Raw genomic sequence first — 19,345 nt, 5'->3', positions numbered from 1 at the left:
AGGAAATGCTTTAAGAGGAGTAGAACGGAAGATATTATAGATGAGAAAACATAATGAATCTCAATCTTTGTATACCTATGCTCAATTGTGATTTATATAAAAGACTTTGTATAGGTACAATAACAAGATCTTACAGAATGTGGAAATGTGAGTATAGATCATGTGACTGACATCATTCTTAGACTTTCCATTGGGGACTAGCGTAATGGGGCTATTAACCGAATCCCACGACGAATTTGACCAAAATAATTCCCATCAAGTGCATTGCGACAAATCTTCAATTTCCTCATCACCGTTCATCAACGCAAAATACCGCCAAGATGACAAAGAGAACCAAGAAGGTCGGAGTCACCGGTAAATACGGTACCAGGTATGCGATTATTCTAGCTCTACAAACTCTACACACCCAAGTATCACTAGAAGGAAGAATCTGCGGCTTTTCAACACGTTGATGAGTTGTAATGGGATCGAGAAATTTTCAATAATGGAGGATCAACAAATCAATACTTGCAGCAGATGGAATCAAAATAGAAATCAACCGAATCAGCAAACAACTGGCTAATTGCTCTTTTCCCCAAATAGATACGGTGCATCCCTCAGAAAGCAAGTCAAGAAGATGGAAATCACTCAACACGCAAGATACGTCTGCACCTTCTGTGGAAAGACTACCGTCAAGAGACACTCCGTTGGTATCTGGGATTGCAAATCATGCAAGAAGACCGTTGCTGGAGGAGCTTACACCGTCACGTATGAGCCCACGATTCGAAATAAATGATTCCAACTTACTAACATATTCGACAATAGAACCCCTGCCGCCGCTGCTATGAGATCGACTCTCCGCAGATTGAGAGAAATCGCTGAGGTCTAAATGGCTTGGGATGGATGTTTGTTTCTACGGGTTATTTTTTCTGCGGCACGGGATAGGTCTCACTTATGATATACAAGGGAAAAGCATCGCGCTGCATGATCGATGCCGATATTCGATGAGACCGGATAGAGAAAAATGAAATCATACCCTGCCTCAACTTATGGTCCATATACAACGATTGCGGATTTGGTGTGAATACGTGAAATTGGGTTCCAGAAGGATTACTCAAGATGTCAATCAACAATGTTCATTAAGCGCCGAAGGAGGAACTTCTAGGACGCGTTGGTTACATGTCAAAGTGAAGACATCTATTGTTCAATACGATTTCCATCGATTTCGATCAAGCCCATTTTATGATCGAGTTTACAATTCCATTTAATCTTATTTTCGGACCTTCCGGTGGTTGTACTATTTGTTTTGATCATAATGCTCTTCAGATAATTTGCTTCAGCCAGCGCTAAAGCACACTTGCTAAGTTGACACTGTGGTAGGTCGACCTGTCGATCAAACATTGGCCGTATTTGTTTATGGCATTGGTCATCACTCGGCCGTCCGAATACATACCAAGACAAAAGGTGCCTCACTGCTGAATTAATTCCGTCGTTCCACAAACCACCATGGCTGTGTTTGATGTGGCTAGAGCCTCAACATTAACCATCGCAGAAGTCTAATGACATGTTTATAGGGGCACCAAGGTTAAGTCCACGGTCACCATACATAATGATGGTTTACATGTCTTCTGCCTTTGTTAATTGTATTGAGCTCTGCTTTGTTAAATATGAATGCTCCCAGTAGTCTGTTCTCTGTATCCTCCTGGTGAGAAATATTTACTTTTACTTTTGATTATCAAGAAAATTCGAATACTTCGTCCTGTCATTTCACTTTTACATATTGAAGCTTTCATATTATGAGTTATCAAGGAAGTAATGCTGGACGGGACAGGAGCGTTTCTCATCGTGGAAGGGATGATAACGAATATGCCCCTCTACCCCATCATAATGACAGGGGTAATGGAAGTATCGCTGATTATAGTAGAACAGTTAAAGATGTGGGCGATGGCAGAATGAGTACTACTTCTGTGCGTGTGAGGACTAGAAATACAGGACCACCAATCTCTTATAATAATACTAGATATGGTAATGATGGTAATGGTAGAAGCCAAAGCCGTAATGGAAGTATACGTGCGCCGTCGGTAGCATTTGATGGAGCTGCTCGCCGTGCGTTTTCCTCGAAACAAAGAATTGTTGTGGATGCTGACAATAACAAAAATAGCCGCGTCGCATAGGAGTGAAAGCATCAGCGGAGGGGGTGGTAGATCGTACTCACCTGAAAGACATCGCCGTGCGTGCTTCTCGAAGCAAAAATTTATTGTGGATGCTGACGATAATAAAATTAGCCTTACAGCGCAAGACTGGAAGTCATTATGGAAGTCAACGTGCGCCGTCGGTATCATCTGAAAAAACTGCTCGCCGTGCGTTTTCCTCGAAGCAAAATTCTATTGTGGCTTGCTGACAATGATAAAAACAGCTCCAATCCCTAGGGCCCGCGGAAGGGATACTGACCCGCAAGCATCTGATATACAATCGTATACTTCTGGGCAACGTGCGTTTTATCCATCTTCTCAATGCATTGGTGATAAATTCAGTATTGACATAAAAATAGATAATGGATATACGTCCAGTCATCATAATGACCGGAGAAGTCAGAGAGGCAAGTCCAAAAGCGAATTGGCAGGGCTATCGGAGCAGACAGAGAGCCTGAACCTCGGAGATCCCAATCACGATAGAGTTGCAAGGTGGAGTAAGGGAGTAGAATCCGGGACTGGAGGAGACTCGTCGGATGATGAACCCCCAACCGAGTTAAGATCAGTCAATAGAGAAGGTTCGAATGCACCATCGAGTCTCTACGAAAGAAGCAACTCTGGACGCGATCGTGAACGTCTTCGGTCAGATGACAGGTATAGTCGTTCTGACACTTCCAGGAAATCGTACATTCCTCCTCCTCCTGGGTCATTTGCTGCTGACTTTCCTCCCAATGACACTCGCTCACAATCGAACGCTCTTGCTCTTCAACAATGTCGTGATGACCATGCTCCCCGCAAGGCTCGGTCACATAGACCGTACGATCATGATGGCTATGCTTCCTCTGATGCTCCGTCACGGGCACCCCGCAGTCGTCAACCCTATGTTGCTCCGGCACGTACATCGCGCAATCCTCCCCCGCCGCCCCATCGTGGCACTTATATTGAAAGAGCGGACTACAGTCAGATGTATGTGACACATGAGACGCATGAGACACATATCCATGCCCCTGATCTGAGTTTTATGAATGAGCCAAGTAAAAGCGAAAAAAAGAGAATAAGAGCACACAAGCTAGAGTTGGAAAGGATAAGGTACGGGTTGAGATCGAGTAGGGGTGGATCGAGAAGTAACGACAGTGAAAGTGACAGTGAATGGTAGCATTTAGCGGGATTGGAGTGAGGGGGGAGCGTGAGTCGGAATCTGGAAATGGAAACTGAGAGGAGTAATTGGAAATTGGAACTCAAGTATAGTATCATATCTATAAGGGTTGGGAAATCACCTTGGGAATATCTCCACATGGTGGAGTTTTGTGCTAGGAATTGTGGAGTTCTTGATAGCGGGTGTTATATGGGTTGCGTTTGGCTTCTCTTTGATAGTATCTCTCGGTTTATAGATTTTGCTTTGGAGAATTGGATTTTGTTTTTGTTGTAAACTGGGTGGTAATTTGGTCGTAATTAGATGAACGACATCAGTAAATGTAGATTCTTGGGGTCGGGTAGGAATTGTTTATATTTATATGTACACCTAGGTACTTATATCAGTTTGGTTCCGTGAGATCTTCGAAGAGTTTTATCCAGCTTTAATTTTCTTCAAATCAATCGTCGGATTTAACATGCTATCCATGATATATCCTCTAACTCATATTTTACAATCTAAAACAGAGTAATTCTTAACTTCTAGCTTACTCCGCACTTACATCTACCTTATGTTTCGATTTCTGAAGTTGTACACCGTGGAATAGAGTCGCCGATGTAAATGTATATAATATCAATCTAAGATACAGAATTCAGAGAAGAGTCTTGCATTATCGATATAATACTATAGATCCTTACCTCGTTACCTCCTCAAGATTGATTCATAGGTGGGTACCTACAGATGGAACCGCTGAACGGATCTCTGTATGTATCTTAATCGCAAGGTTCATCTCCCTATCCTTATGCCTCTCACACCCACATAAATAACCTCGCAGAAAAAGGTTTCAACTCTACGCTCCTCTCCTAACAAAGTAGGAAATCATTTCATTCCAATCCCTGAACCAACTCAACAACTTCTTCCGCACACCCAATACTAGATTGATATCCTCCACTCCCATGTCCATAATTATGAATGACATAGACACCTTCTATTTTCTTTGCTCTTCCATCTCCTTTTCCATCTCTCCCACCATCCCCTTCCCCATTCCCCTCAATCTCAACCCTCGCACCCCCCTTCCTCCCAGGTCTAAACCCCACATACGTATCCTGCACTTCTATCTCCCCTTTCTCATTCTGCAAATCTTCGGCCCATCCTATGTCTTTCAATCTCTGGATTATCCTAGCTGATAATTCATGGTCGGGTTTGGCGTTCCATGTGTTTGCCTATGGGGTTGTATGTATGTGGTTAGCTTGTGATTCCCTTGTACTGTACTGTTCTCTCCCCTTTATACCCTCATCACCGAAGCGAGGAAATCCACTCCCCTTCCATTCCCCGTCCATTTCTGTACATATACCAAAAAATAAGTTTCAAGTCCTCCACGCGCGCCTCCCCTCCCAAAACTCCCAAAAGAAATCAACCCACCTCCTTAACCCCCCCAACCACACTCCTCCCACTCCCGGGCCTCGGAATCACATACAGCAACTCATCGCCCTTGTCCCCCAAATCCCCACAAAAGTCTTACAAACCCTCGTTTCCCCTTTCACCAACAAAACCTGTCCTCTCACCGGAAACATCTTCTCCGCCTCCTCTTTCCCCACAAAGTGCGCGGCAGAGAGTCCCGTGCAATTAATCAGTATATCGATTTTCTCGCCCGCAAGCATATCTCTACATCCACGCACCACACCCTCTAATCCCTCCTTCGTCTCAATTTCCCCACGGATAATCTTCCCTCCCAGCTGTTCTATTCTGTGAACTAAATACCCCAGATAAATATCCACATCCACACACACCGTTTCGAACTGTACACCTTTTCTGACTCCTTTCCCCAAAGATCCCTTTAGCTTATTTTCCTGCAGCCCAACATCCAATTCTCTATACCCCCCCACCACATCCTCAAACCACACACCATTCTCGTCGATTTCCGCTCCGTGGTATGTAGATCCGAGATAGTATATCGAGGGTGTAATTGCCACTCCCATCTCCTTTCCTATCGCTGCCTTCACATCCCCATTCTCTACAATCATACTCTTCCACTTACGATACGTTCTCTCCTCCCATTTTCTGAGTCTTTCGTCTTTCTCTTTCTCTTTCTCTTTCTCTTTCTCTTTCTCTTTCCCTTCATCTCCCTTTTCCTTTCCATCCTGCCCCTCTGTACACCCAATAGAAGCACCAGGTTTCGAAGCATGACTCCTCCAATCTGCTCCCGCCCATGGTGAACAATACGTTTCACTCTTATCACCAGGTAGATATTTCGCCAGGAGTGTGAGGTTAATTTTATACTCTGGGGCTTCATTATTACAGGAAAAATCAAGCAACGAAACCGCCGTTTGTAATCCCGAGATGCCGCCCCCGAGAACAAGTATATTTTTCGTGGTGGGAGATGTCATTTTGGTAGCAATTTGGGAATAATAGTAATAGTAATAGGTAGTAATATGATAATTTGTGTCAAATCCGATTTAGCTCGGTTCGGCCTTTGAGATGTTGGGATATATGTTTGGAGGTGGTATCTAGATTCATTCAACTTCCGTATGGACTATAATGATGTGAGATGCACTGCTTATCTTCTCACCTTCCTATAGGTAGGGTTCAATTGTAAATCATGGTTTTATACACGTTTAGATGATACATATGTAATATATATATGACTCCGTATAGGTAGCTACGCTATAGGTATCTGGTTCTTGATATGATATGATATGATACATCTCAGCCGATGCCGGCTGGAATATCAAGAGTGATCAATATTGATAATGATGTTTATGCTTCTGTAGATATAGCATATAATCTACCAGGTAAGACCTTAGATAAACATATGGGCGAATGTATACCTAGTAGTTTACAGATTTTCGATGGAGGTAGGTAACCTTAGATAAATATATATATAATCTCAATATAATCTCTCAATATAATCTCTCAATATAATCTCTCAATATAATCTCTCAATATAATCTCTCAATATAATCTCTCAAAATAATCTCTCAATACAACCTCTCAATACTCGAGTATAAACCCCCCAAACAAAACAAACAAACAAACAAATAGATCCAGATCCAGATCCAGAAACATGTAATATAACCCCTCGTCTCATCCCATCCCATCTCATCCCATCCCATCCTATTTCATACCATTTCATCTCATCAACCTCCTACTCACTTTCTATATATTTCTATACCTATACCTATACCTATCTAGCTACCTCTCTATCTATACATATATCCATACAATAAGCGTCTACCCTCTATCCCCTACCCCTCTACCTACCCATCCACTCAAATAAGGTTAACCTCAAAAGCGATATCGGCCCGGGGTCTCTAGGTTTACCCCATCCCATCCCATCCCATCCCATCCTATCCCATCCCAACCACAACCACAATGTGAGAACTTCATCTTCATATTAATATTCATATTCATATCCATAACTTATCCATATTCACAAAATAAAAGTAAGAACGATACAACTACGAATATAATTTTAATATACATATACAATTTCCAATTTCCAATTTCCATTTCCGAACTACCTACCTAGGTAACCTTAGATATAAAGATAAGATTAGAATTCCATCCATTCATTCACATAGTTCATCAAAAAATCATGTATCAAATAAATCAAAACCACTCTAGAATAATACAGTTTTCTTTTCTTTCCTTTTCTTTTCTTGTCTCCTCTTCAGCTATTCTACAATATGATATGATATTTATCTTCATCTTCATCTTCATCTTCTTCGCCCTCTTCTCTTTCCTCCATAGGTATGAATACAATCTTTCGCATAAGATCTCATCCTACATCCTACATGCTTCATCTCTCATCCTACATCCTAATCCCATTCCAATTCCAATTCCCATGTCAATATCCCTACCGATACAGATATCATTCCATCGAAACAGACGACAGACGATAGACAAACCCAAAAATTCTTCATCCACACCTCTCTTTTCCTCTCTTCTCCCCTTCATCCCCCCAATCTACCTACCTCCCAGCATTCCTGCCACCTGACTCCAAAATCTCTTCGAAACCAATTCCTCAATCTCCTTCCTCGTCAACCACATAAAATCTTCCTTTCCAAATGCATTTCCCTTAAGATTCGCTTGGCCAGCCATAATTCTTCCTTTCATGTAGAACACCTTTTCTGCTTCTCTTCCAAATTTCTTCGACGGTTTGATGGTGAGACTACCGATGGGGACATGTCCTACTATCCATGTATTCATGTTTTCACCGGCTGTTTGAGCGAGGATTCTTTGGGCTGCCTTGGGAGGTGTTAGTTCGTGTATCGAAACAATATTGATGGATGCGGAAAGAGAAAAGAAGACACATAAAACAGCAAAAGAAAGCAAAACCCTAACGAACCGTATGCAAAACCTCATTCCCCACCATATCCCCCCTAGGAAACTCCCAAACATCCACCTGTACTTCCTTTCCCTCCCTATCCACAGACTTCTCCTTCCCCTTCACAACCAAATAAACCGTCTCATCCATCTTCCTCGCCAAACTCCTCTTATCCGCCTCTCCCTCTCTACTCTCCAACTTTACCTTTTCCAAATCCTCACCCATTCCCTCTTCCACCAATTTCCCCGCGATATTTTCCCACTCCGCTACTTTTTCCTCTTGTCCCCCAATCAACACTTCATCATTCCATCCCTCTTCCCCATAAGCTCTATACCCACCGATATCCCTCGCCGCAACCCCATTCCTCTCTTTGACCTTCGCCTTCCATTCCAGATCCGCCGGTTGATCTTTCTTGTGATAAAAGTATCTCGTGAACGGCAATACCAATCTCTCATTCAAACGTTTCTGGTAGAGATAAAATGCTTTTTCAAAGGGCGTCGCGGTTTTGGTGAGGAGAGGCGGCCGACTGAGGATAATTCCAGTCGAGATTTTATACGTCGTTGCTCCTGGGGAAGGGGAGACGGGGGGCATGGCGGAAACATGTGGGAGGTGGGAGGGCGGACCATCGAGAGGTTTAAAAGTCGATGCAGCGACGGCATAGCCTCGCGGCCTGGCTGTTTGTATGCATGGTGTACGGGTACGGAGAGGCGTTCGAGGAACAATGGTTGGTCTTGAGGAATCTGTGGCGGAGGCTTGTTAGTCGTGCATGTGAATATCAATGTGAATACACATCTTGAGTAATCCTGCAATTCTCTTTCCAAGCATGCACACTTATACAGCAGTCGTCAAGCCATTGAGCAGTCAGTGATCCCTCCCACCGAAATTTGACACATCCCGCAAGCTCTCTCCTCTCCCAAGCAAGCGCATGATAGATATGCATATCATCGACCACACTCCCCATTTCCAATTGAAGCACACCGAAAGAAAGAAGATACATACATAACAATCTCTGAGCAGTTCTACTGCATCCCCTACTACTCGACGTCATATTTGTCTCTAAGTATTGGTATGTATGTGCGGAACGTACTACAACAAGACTTCTCTGCGCACTCACCACCCCAAGCACACAGCAACCCACCATCCAAAAAATAAATTCCACGCTGCTTAGTAATCGCTCTCTACCAGTAATATTATCCTTCCACCAATAATCTCTCACATCCATTTTCCCATCCCACATCCACTAACCCCATACATCCTAGCTCCTCACGTGCCCACCACAGCACATAAAAACTCTTCTCCTCCTTGAACCTTCTTCCTCCCCCAATCCACGGCATCAATCCTTATCATCAAGACCCGTTTCAACCCAGAACGTCCTGACCATTTATCGATGCCTAGATTAAACATCTCAGGCTTTTTTCGCTAGCGGTACCCTCGTCTTTACCTACGGGAACTGTTAGATAGCGACTGTTTACATTTCTTTCTTCCATTTTTGAAAACTTTTGTCGGGTTGAGTGTGTGATGAGGAGGAATGAAATAAAGTACGAGGACTTGAGGTGTCTCTCCTTTTTTTGATAGAAGAGAGAAGAGAAGAAAGATCAGTCAATAGTATTCATATATATAAAGAAGCAAAAGAGCTTGTGGAAAAAATAATCTATTCTTAGCTATAATGAAAATAGTAATGGAAAACAAGAAAAACAATCTTCAATGCATACCTACCACCTACCTACTGTCTACATGCAATTTTCCACTCCCCAAGTTCAAAAATTTCGCTGGTAGTATCATCAGAATTTTTCCTCGTACACTATTGAAGGTATATCAAAACGTATAAGAATTTTTCCCTTCCCCTCAACAACATAATGACCCAGGTATTGATGGGTGCATACTGGATACTCATTCCATATAACGTAGTTTATCAGTGCGTGCACCATATCAGTACATGCACCACTCATTTTACATACAAAATTCGTCTGTGCGTAACCGTGCACTTTCTTTATTTATTAATATAATTTGATTTTTCCTAAAAAACTTTATAGTTATTTATATAAATAATAAGAATTTCTAATTAATTATTAGAAATATGATTTAATATAATAGTTATTTTAAAGAAAGTTTTTTTGTAACGAAAATCGTGACAATTTCAATCTTTTTTAGAATATAATGAAAATATTTATATAAAAATTATATTTTTTGAATATTTAAATTATAATTTTTATTATACATTTTTTTTTCAAAAAATAATGATTAATTATTAAAACACAAATATTAAAAAAACCCTGATTTTAGTATAATTTTGAAGTGGTGCATGTACTGATATGGTGCACGCACTGATAAACTACGTTATATCTACTAGGTATATATCCCCCATTCAAATGACATCACATGATAATTATTAACCTACTAGGATGAAGATATTCAGCACCTCTTCTACCATACGATCTACCATATCATCTTTCCATCTTTCCATCTTTCCCATCCTACATTCTACATTCTACATACATTTCGCATTTCACACTTGACAATGGATATCTCCATACCCGACTAACTTTCTCAAAACTATCTCATTTCAATTCTCAATAACTCTTTCCACCACCACCGCCATCACCATCACCATCACCATCAATCATCTCTTTCCCTTTGACTCTCACCTCTCAATTCCACCTCCCCAAATAATCAACAAATCTCGCATAAAGCACACTACTCAAAAACCCTCTTCCATCCCAAATATTACAAACACTCCAATCTCCAATCTCCCGAATCCGAAAACCAGAGACCCCACCTGTACACTCTCCTATGCCTCCATTCTCCCATTGCTCCAGCGCAAGAAAATATATTAATGGTATCATAAATAGCAATTCACATTATGCATACCAATGCCCTGTAATGAACCACTCCATTCCACACCATTCCATATAACACCAAATTACAATTTTCCTTGTAATACAAGAGGGAAGAAGAAAACAAAAAGGTAATTCCATTCGCTAATAGTAAGTTGTGACTCCATGTTTAATATGCCCTCAAGAAACCTCCAGAAAATATCCCGAAAATCTTTTCGCCGTCCGTTGGTTCGTAATATGCGTTTCGTTACAATTAAAATTCCATTCCAGATCCCTTTCATGAGATTTGATTTCCCAAAGATTGAACCGCCTTGCCAACTTCCATTGTGGCAATCTTTTCCCATGAACTTTTATCTCCGTCGGCGTGATTTTTGTCCGCAATAAGTTCATAAAGTTTCCTCGAAACATTTCGATTGATATCAGCATATTGTTCTTCTGAAATCTTTTGAGATTTCCAATGAGGTCCGAGAGCTGTTTTAACTATTTTGTTGATGCTTTGTTTCTCTTCAATTGACATTGCATTTCGTAATGGTGATGTATTTTCGGATCGAGATGTTGATGAATTCACGACATTTGTTCGTACGGGTGAAGAATCTTGAGATCTTGCTCGTGATATTTTTTGTCTACGAGGTTGAGGTTGTCGGATTTCCGGTGTAGGCGATCCATCCCTCTTTCTTTTGTTTTGACCCCCAGCCATTTGACTTGGTGAATCGACTGTTGGTGATCGATTTGGTGAATAGTGAACCGCAGAAAAATCAGGCATAACAGTTGAGCTCAAAGGAGGAGAACGGGATTGCCGACCTCTTGGTGGGGGTGTGGTTGATATTGCGCGACTGCGAAAAGGTGCGGGAGAGGCTGGTGAGGTAGCAGGAGATGAATAATCAAATGATGGACTTGTAGCACCATTTGCTCGATTAGACGTAACATCCAATCCAAACCTTATCGAATCATCATCGGAAGATGGTGCCATCTCAACTTCTCGAAGAAGTGAAGAAAGAAATGTAGGTTCAGCGTTTGTGTTTATGTTCGTATTTATGGTATCTGAAAGTCTTGGTGATTGCCTTGGTGAACCATTACTCCTACTAGATGAAGGTCGGGGTTGAGGATTCGTGCTGGATGATGCGACAGATGATGATCCATTTTGAACAATCCGTGTTCTTGGACGTTTCTGCTTGCGTTCAGGTTCTTCTGGCGTTGAGCCACCACGACTAGCTGGTGATGCAGTTGATCTTCTGCGCTTCCTTGCATTCGATGTATCATCAAGATGTTGAGCTCTCTCCATAGCTCCCCATGCCTGTCTCTCTTCCCGAGTTTCAACAACAGGCGCCGGTGGTTGAATGCGCTCTCGAACAACTTGTGGTGCTGCAGCTCGAAATATTTGACCAGCACCTTGACGTCTCGCGATATGTAATCGTTGTTCCCATCTGTTGAATTCTGTAGCGGAAAATTGTTGAAGGTCCCTATAACCCCTCAACTCCTGATCATCCTCGGCAAAATCGAGGTCAACGCCAGCGACATTTCGGATTGCGCTACTTAATTGCCCCCAGGCATTAATCCACCTATCTTGTCTGCCATTCCTCCGAGCACGTCGAACGCTGGCCTGAGTTCTGCTGATGTGTTGTCCTGAAAAGGGGATCGCTCTCGCGGGTCCTTGCGATTCATCATGTTGGCCAAAAGCACCACTTTCCACACATTCCATACAATACCAGTGACCACCTGGAACATTGTCTAAACCGATACAATGTGTATGATAAGGAGCATCGCATCCATCGCATAACAGGAGAACATCTTCTTGATCGGACTGGTCGCAGATTGGGCACGATCTTCCTTCTTCCTCATCCTCAAAATCTTCTGGGTTATCCTGTTGCCACGCAGCCAAGTCGAACTCGGCCGTTTGTTTTCGATCTTCGACGGTATATTCTGATTGTACCGTTCCTGGAAAGTTAAGTTAGTTATTAATCCAAATGATTGCATAACTCGTAAAGTCGTAGGCAGCCCTCAAATACTGGCTGCAAGGCGCAAAGAGTATATAACTTTTGAACCTCCCAAGAAATAGAAATTACATCATCGCAAAAGGCATTTCAGTTCCTCAAAGACCACCAAAAATATATCCAGCCAAAATCTTAAAAATCGCATCTCCCCATCGCAATATAACAAAACACCAAATGACACCCTCGAAAATGAAATAGAAAAAAAAAGTACTCAGCTTACCTCCAACTCCATCCAGTACCAGCACCAAATTAAAGCTCGCCCGACAAATCGGACAACTATTAGCCTTCTGACTCCATTCCCTCAAACAATGATCATGCAAAACATGATCACACGGTTTAATCTGCGCCACGCATAAAGCATTGTTACCGTTACCGTTACCGTTACCATTACCATTACTTTTCCCCGAAGAAATACATTGTCGACGCTGCAGATGCTCGACATCAGGATCTTTGCCGGCGTTGCCCCTCTCGAGCTCCAGAGCCTCTGGGGAATGGGTTTGGGGGTCTTGCACCACTGAGCTGGGTGCTGGGACGGGATCCGGAACCCCAACTTTTTCTTCGTCGTGTTGTTGGACCACTACCACCTCCAGGTCCTCTAAACATACAATACATGCGTCTGTCATTTCGCCTCATGTACTTTGCGGATTGGTTGGAAATAGGAGAAATTCATGAAAGTAGTAGAGTGAATGAAATGATGAATCAAAGAACCAAAATCAAAAACAGAATAAAATCAAGTGCAAGTAAATTGACAAGTTTTTAATTGTTATTTTTGTTTGAATTTATATTTGAGAAAGTTGTGGTGGTGGTGGTTTTGATTGAAGTAAGAATTGTCGGTCGGGTAGGTAGGTAGGTAGGTAGTGAGTGGGTTGGTACGTTGGTAGATTGATTGATTGATTGATTGATTGATTGATTTGATTGTACAGTAGTAGCCTGTGGTGGAAGTGGAAGAAGCGTTTTGAGTAGAAGGGGTTTTGAGTTTTGCGTTTTGAGTTTTGGGTTTAGATGGATGAAAGATGATAATAATAATATAATAATAATAATAATAATAATAATAATAATAATAATAATAATAATAATAATAATTAAACTTGACAGCCTTCTAAACTTTCTACTTCTAGTAGGTCGGTCGGTCCACGGGTACACCACTCAATAATAATAAAAATAAGAGGAGGGAGAGGGAAGAGGAGAGGCTAACTCGGTCTGGTGGGAGCATTAATTAAGCGATCCAATATCTATTGAATTAGATAAAGAAAGAAGCCTTGGGTGGTTGTGTGGTGATTATCAGAGATGATTCGGTGTTTGAAGTGTGCAGTATGGATGGGTGGTATGGATGTAATGGCATGTACAGTATTTGGGATCGGTATGTGAACGTGAACATGAACGTGATTTGGATGGATAGTGGCTGAATGACTGATGACTGATGACTGATGGCTGATGGCTGGATGGCTGGATGGCTGGATGGAGTTGATTGTATTTCCACCGTAAAGGGTGACTAGATATTTGAATCGGATATGAATGCCGGATATGAAGAAGAAGGTTTGAACCGTAGCATATCATATCAGATCAATATCATTCAGGGGAAACTTTGTCTACAGACAGAGTCACAGTATAACCTCGGACTAGGTGGCTTGAGATACGATGGATAGACATATAAGATATAATTTGTGGCTGGATCCGAAGCTTCAAAGCTTCATTACGCCCCACCAATGGATCACCAGAGAGAGGGCGAGAGGGCGAGAGGGCGAGAGGGCAAGAGGGCAAGAGGGCGAGAGAGGCTCTATCTAAGAAGAAAAAAGTGACGTTAATGCATCTTTCTTGTACGTATGTACCACATGATCCAATGATTCATGTTTCTTACATTCTTTACCTAAACACTTCTTCTTTCGTAGCCCGTTAAGTCTCGACTCTTTCTCTTTACCTAGATACCCACTCATATATTTCTATTCCCTCCCTCATCCACTTAACTCATTCATTCATCCATCCATTCATTCATTCACTCACTGCCCCTCTATCCGCAAAATCTACCTGCCGAGATGCCTACCTAGGTACTCATGGTAAAAACATGTCATCTACTCACAATCCAGGCCTCAAGGTGTACACACCCACAAATCACATAATGATACATACCTAGGTATCACACATATGACACATTACACCGTACACCGTACAGTACTCAAAAGTAACCTACCCTACCTCCCACCTCGCCTGCATCCCTCCCTCCCTCCCTCACTCTCTACCCACCTAGTGTAACTCACTCACTCACTCACTCACTCACTCACTCACTCCCACACACCCAACATGGATATCCCATCTCCAATCTGCCTCGTGTATCAAATGATCCATCTAGTCTTGTTTCCCTACACTCTCTTAACAAATGTATGATTAGTCCTTTATAACTTAGTACCTTAGCACCTATTAGTCGCCAGAAAAGGTTTCAAATCCGATAGAACGGTGAGCGAGCGAGCGAGCGAGCACAGAATGATAACCTTACCCATCCCATTTATATCCTATCGTCTCGGATTATGTGGTATTTGTATTTGTATTTATATATGTATTATATGATGTTCCGCGATAAACGCTGGAATTGCGGTATTTTGAGGAATCGAAAGTATCTAGGTACCTGGGTAGGTATGCTATATCACCTGATCTATACGAAAAGTATAGCATTTTGATAGAGGAGAAAATCGGGTGAGATTCCTATCTAGGTAGACACTTTAATTTTAATTTTTCGGATGATTATTGGAACCCCTTCATTTCACACAGCGAGACGAAGAGTGCTTTGAAGCTTGGACCATGTACATAAATAATATCTACTTATTATTATAGGTAGGTAGGGTGGAAGGTAGGTATCACAAGAGCCGGCGCAGAGTACAATTGAAACCAAGACGGTATCTTTACTACTGATTATTTCAACTGGCAATTTCCATTTCTATTTGACTTTCTATCTTCCACTCACATCTCCATTTAAAGATGGCTTTGTCCCCCTACGACCTTTGTCAAGAAATCCTTAACATAGGCATTAACCTCCTCTGGCTTCTCCCACAGCGCCCAATGACTCGCATCGACTTCCTCTTTTCTCAACTTACCCTCTCCAAACCATTGTTGCATATTCTCCGCCATGGCAGGTGGTAATGCTGCATCTCTGGATCCTCCAATAAACATGGTAGGAATCTCAACCTTATATCCATTCTCCTTGTAGAATTCCTCCGCCAACTCCTTCTCATCTTCAAAATTCAATTCGCCAGTGCGATACCAGTTCAATGGGCCTCTAATTCCATTAATCGCATATTGTTCTGCGTAGTGATCTAATTCCTCCTTGGACAAAAGTGGAGATGGACCAAGTTTCTCTAAATTCTGGAAGAGAACACCCTCGGAGACAGAAAATCCAAGTTCTTTCTCTGGGGATCGGCCACCATAAAGCGCATTCAACATCAATCTCAACTTCTCCTTTCCTTGGATTTCCCTCTCAACATCTGGACCCTGGAGTTGTAATTGGTATTTGAAATTTGGTCGGACGGTCATGGGAATATATTTTTGTTGGGGAGGGAAGAAAGGTGTGCAGACGCTGAAGACTGCAGTGACGAGTTTAGGATAATGAAGAGCAATACGGTAGACGATAGCTCCACCCCAATCGTGACCTCCGAGGATAATAGATGTGGCACCGATGGCCTTTGCGAGAGCGGCAACATCGTCAGCGGCAGTTTTGTAGGTAAAGGCGCTGAGTTCTTGGGGGGATGAAGAGGTGGCATAGCCTTGCATGTTGGGGACTACGACGCGATAGTTGAGGGCTTGGAGAGCGGGGATTTGATATCTCCAGCCGAATGCCATGTCAGGCCACTAGAAGAAAGTTAGTACACTGTTGTAACATAATGATTGAACCTTTGAGAAGCTTTTTGATGATTTGAACCTCGATTGAATACTGGAAAAGTATAATGAGCCGGAAGGAAATCGAATGCTTACTCCGTGAATCAAGAAGATAGTTGCAACTGGTTCGGCACCATTTTGAGGTTCGGCAAGAATATACGAGTAAGTTCTTCCATTCAAATCAGCCGATTTATATTGGACTCGAGAGTCTTGAACTGCAAGTTTATCAACCATTTTGATATATGTTTGAAGTAAAATACAATGAATACAGATCAAAAATAAAAGTATCTCAAACAAGGCTGATGTGGGAAAGGTCGGCTCTTTAAACAACAAGGCTGCCCCACCAATCGCCGTGCCTCGGTTCAAGTCGATAAAAATTGGGTAACAGACAATAGATTAGTCGTTGCGCAACGCATAACATATCACGGCAATGTGTCGTGTACTCCGAGATTTGATCATGGAAAGACAAATCATTCGATGATGGCGTCGGATTTCAGTTTGGTCCCACATCCGGTGTCGCCGAATATCATCTTGTGCCTAGGTATGGAGTTTCGTATGTGGCTTGGCAGCCGAGACTTGCATATTCTCCCCTTAAATCAGTTGATTGCAAGTGACGGTGAAGCGAAAAGAAACATTGTAATATAGCCAGGTCTAAAATACAAGCTGGCTCGGGATATCATTGACCTCCTAAAGACACCATACCATCACCTAAATACCATTTGAGCGTTTTCCGGCAAGCCAAACTCCTTGAACCCATTCATGTAGAGCAATCAGTAAATAACTGTATCTTCCTCTGCTTCTACTACTACCTCACCATTATGCTCTTCCAGATTATCTTTCTCAGTCTTAACCTGTGAGGACTGAGCAACAAGTGTAGAGATTGGATTAGTAGTATCAATGTTAGAATTAGATGGAGACTCCATATGAGGCTCACCCATCATCACATCAGACGTCACCTTTACTTCAGATTCCCCATCAGCCTTTGGACCTAGTTCTGGATGTTTACTCGCCCACTGTGACTTTTCTTCTTCAATCAACATCTCTACTTCTTTGATTTGGGTCTTGATTCTGGCTTCGTTATTGGGTGATAATTGCCATGGTTTGTAATACTTGATAGATCAGTAATCATACCCGGAATGAGTGGAAGTTTAGTCCTTACCAGTTTTGGCTCTGTTTCTGTAGAAAGAAACTGGGCCATAGCTAGCATATTCAAATGCCGCATTCGCATCTTTACAGAAACATATCAGTCTTGTCTCATCCCTTTTTCAGAAACCACTAACCGATTCTTCCTGAAATTTCACTTGCTCAACCACTCGTACCGCTTGAAGACTCGCTGCCTTCTCTTTCTTCCTATCTTCTGCTTCAGCTTTTCGTTGCGCGGCTCTCTCCTTTTGTCGTGCCTCAATCTCTTGTCGCCTTTTTTGTTGTCCATTTGGTGTACTTTGATTAAGAGTATTCAACAAGCCTCCAAATAATCTTTGGCCACGCTTGCGTTCCTCTTGAACGCTACTTCGTCTTCTTTCGGAACGATCATTTCTCGAGGTTTCTGGTGAAACAGCAAGAGGTTGATTCTTTCCAGGTGATTCAAGCTTTGTAGAATCTAAAGCTTGTGAAGAGGAATGTAAAGTGGATGTAGAGATGGCGCTGTCTTCGGTGGAGATTCGGAGACGTTTAGAAGCATCTTCGGACACGGATGATTGTCGACGCTTCCTGCGGGGACTTTTAACGTTTGGCGCATCTTGTTTAGGAACGACAACTGCAGATGCCACGGGTCTATCTTTATTAGTAAGCTTTCATGATAGGACCAGAGTACTTTTTTACTCACGCTGGTATGTCTGTCATATTCGTTACCACCACCTCGAATGTATTAGTAGACCTTTTCGAAATGATGTCGACCAGATAAGTAGAAAATTAAATGTAATTGTCCAAAGCATTCAATCACGTCCGTTTGATTCACATGCGATACTGGATATGCGATGTATTGAGAGATCCCTGTCGGTACTAGCGTGGTGGTCAATGCTTAGAAATCAAAGAACGAAAGCTCGATATTTTGGTGGCGGTGATATCAATAACAAATATCTTGAGCTCTTCAGATAACCATCTCTTCTCCAGCTACGGCAATTTTCAAAATTGAAGTACCTTTGCTTTTTGAGAACTGTGCAGGAAGATAACTTACAGCTTCATATCTATAGAGATACTTAAATATGTCTCGCCATCATCCGTATGTACAAATCTTCTCTACTTTGAGACTACAGCTACTAATATGCCTCTAGAGATCTCGTAATGTGCAGAAAGCAATCTGGTATTGCTATCGGACGTCTCTGCGATAAATGCGATGGAAAGTGCCCTGTATGCGATTCCTACGTTCGTCCCACAACTCTCGTACGCATCTGCGAAGAGTGTAGTTTCGGAAACTATCAAAACAAATGTGTCGTATGTGGAGGTGAAGGCATTTCAGACGCTTTCTATTGCTTCGAATGTACAAGATTAGAAAAGGACCGCGATGGGTGTCCGAAGATTATCAATCTGGGTAGTAGTAGGACGGATTTATTCTATCAGTAAGGTTTCCCCTTCCTCAAAATGCGGTCAAATGAATATTAACGTCTTTGGTGTAGAAAAAAGAATTTTCGGAACCATTAGTAAAGCTGTGGATCGGGGGATCGTGTATTACCTACGTATTTGCATTATGGTTTGGAGTTGGGGAATAAGGTTCTGGATTTCGATTCTTCCAGCAATGCAGGCAGAAATGAAGCCTCATATATTATTGCAAGTGGCGCATTGGATGGCACTGGAAGACAAGTTACATTCGCAAGAAGTGCTATTGATATTAGCATAACTTCTATCGTATCGAAGTTGATTCTGTTCTCGTTATGGGACTCAACCTCCAAATGACGAAATTCGGGGACTAGATCGTCGGCACTTTTCTTAGTGAGCACTACAGCAATGGATGGAACAAAATGATATCATTCACTCTCGTGAACAACACATTTCTGCCGTCTCTTGTGAACCAAACCTTAAGTAGGGTT

The 19,345-nt window shown here is 42.2% G+C and overlaps 8 protein-coding genes across 8 annotated transcripts; 3 read left to right on the top strand and 5 right to left on the bottom strand.

The window, feature by feature from the left end:
* Positions 1 to 320: 320 nt before the first annotated feature.
* Positions 321 to 868, top strand: EAE97_006489 (uncharacterized protein; the record flags this gene model as incomplete). The annotated part of the gene is made up of 3 exons (XM_038877002.1): positions 321 to 370; positions 583 to 747; positions 805 to 868. The coding sequence occupies 3 exons, from the start codon at positions 321 to 323 to the stop codon at positions 866 to 868; spliced, it is 279 nt and encodes a 92-aa protein (XP_038731934.1).
* A 907-nt stretch (positions 869 to 1,775) lies between these two features.
* On the top strand, positions 1,776 to 3,688 carry EAE97_006488 (uncharacterized protein; the record flags this gene model as incomplete). Its single annotated transcript, XM_038877001.1, has 5 exons — positions 1,776 to 2,085; positions 2,141 to 2,209; positions 2,265 to 2,339; positions 2,396 to 2,470; positions 2,531 to 3,688. The coding sequence occupies 5 exons, from the start codon at positions 1,776 to 1,778 to the stop codon at positions 3,325 to 3,327; spliced, it is 1,326 nt and encodes a 441-aa protein (XP_038731933.1). The 3' UTR covers positions 3,328 to 3,688.
* A 499-nt stretch (positions 3,689 to 4,187) lies between these two features.
* On the bottom strand, positions 4,188 to 5,690 carry EAE97_006487 (uncharacterized protein; the record flags this gene model as incomplete). The annotated part of the gene is made up of 2 exons (XM_038877000.1): positions 4,188 to 4,526; positions 4,830 to 5,690. 2 exons carry the CDS (start codon positions 5,688 to 5,690, stop codon positions 4,188 to 4,190), a joined length of 1,200 nt encoding a protein of 399 aa, XP_038731932.1.
* A 1,579-nt stretch (positions 5,691 to 7,269) lies between these two features.
* EAE97_006486 (uncharacterized protein) lies at positions 7,270 to 8,678 on the bottom strand (the record flags this gene model as incomplete). The annotated part of the gene is made up of 3 exons (XM_038876999.1): positions 7,270 to 7,551; positions 7,652 to 8,370; positions 8,630 to 8,678. The coding sequence occupies 3 exons, from the start codon at positions 8,676 to 8,678 to the stop codon at positions 7,270 to 7,272; spliced, it is 1,050 nt and encodes a 349-aa protein (XP_038731931.1).
* Positions 8,679 to 10,201: 1,523 nt separating this feature from the next.
* On the bottom strand, positions 10,202 to 13,540 carry EAE97_006485 (uncharacterized protein). Its single transcript, XM_038876998.1, has 2 exons — positions 12,676 to 13,540; positions 10,202 to 12,399 (listed from the first exon to the last, which is right to left on the bottom strand). The coding sequence occupies exons 1-2, from the start codon at positions 13,076 to 13,078 to the stop codon at positions 10,742 to 10,744; spliced, it is 2,061 nt and encodes a 686-aa protein (XP_038731930.1). The 5' UTR covers positions 13,079 to 13,540; the 3' UTR covers positions 10,202 to 10,741.
* A 1,879-nt stretch (positions 13,541 to 15,419) lies between these two features.
* EAE97_006484 (uncharacterized protein) lies at positions 15,420 to 16,553 on the bottom strand (the record flags this gene model as incomplete). The annotated part of the gene is made up of 2 exons (XM_038876997.1): positions 15,420 to 16,292; positions 16,416 to 16,553. The coding sequence occupies 2 exons, from the start codon at positions 16,551 to 16,553 to the stop codon at positions 15,420 to 15,422; spliced, it is 1,011 nt and encodes a 336-aa protein (XP_038731929.1).
* Positions 16,554 to 17,089: 536 nt separating this feature from the next.
* EAE97_006483 (uncharacterized protein) lies at positions 17,090 to 18,161 on the bottom strand (the record flags this gene model as incomplete). The annotated part of the gene is made up of 4 exons (XM_038876996.1): positions 17,090 to 17,428; positions 17,479 to 17,547; positions 17,600 to 18,092; positions 18,145 to 18,161. 4 exons carry the CDS (start codon positions 18,159 to 18,161, stop codon positions 17,090 to 17,092), a joined length of 918 nt encoding a protein of 305 aa, XP_038731928.1.
* Positions 18,162 to 18,523: 362 nt separating this feature from the next.
* Positions 18,524 to 18,959, top strand: EAE97_006482 (uncharacterized protein; the record flags this gene model as incomplete). Its single annotated transcript, XM_038876995.1, has 3 exons — positions 18,524 to 18,540; positions 18,593 to 18,877; positions 18,935 to 18,959. 3 exons carry the CDS (start codon positions 18,524 to 18,526, stop codon positions 18,957 to 18,959), a joined length of 327 nt encoding a protein of 108 aa, XP_038731927.1.
* Positions 18,960 to 19,345: the final 386 nt, after the last annotated feature.

This window comes from Botrytis byssoidea (genome assembly GCF_014898295.1).
Source record: "Botrytis byssoidea strain MUCL 94 chromosome Unknown BBYS_012, whole genome shotgun sequence".
NCBI classification, from domain to species: domain Eukaryota; kingdom Fungi; phylum Ascomycota; class Leotiomycetes; order Helotiales; family Sclerotiniaceae; genus Botrytis; species Botrytis byssoidea.
The sequence above is the reverse complement of the archived record's forward strand: the minus strand, read 5'-3'. Positions and strand labels throughout refer to the sequence as shown.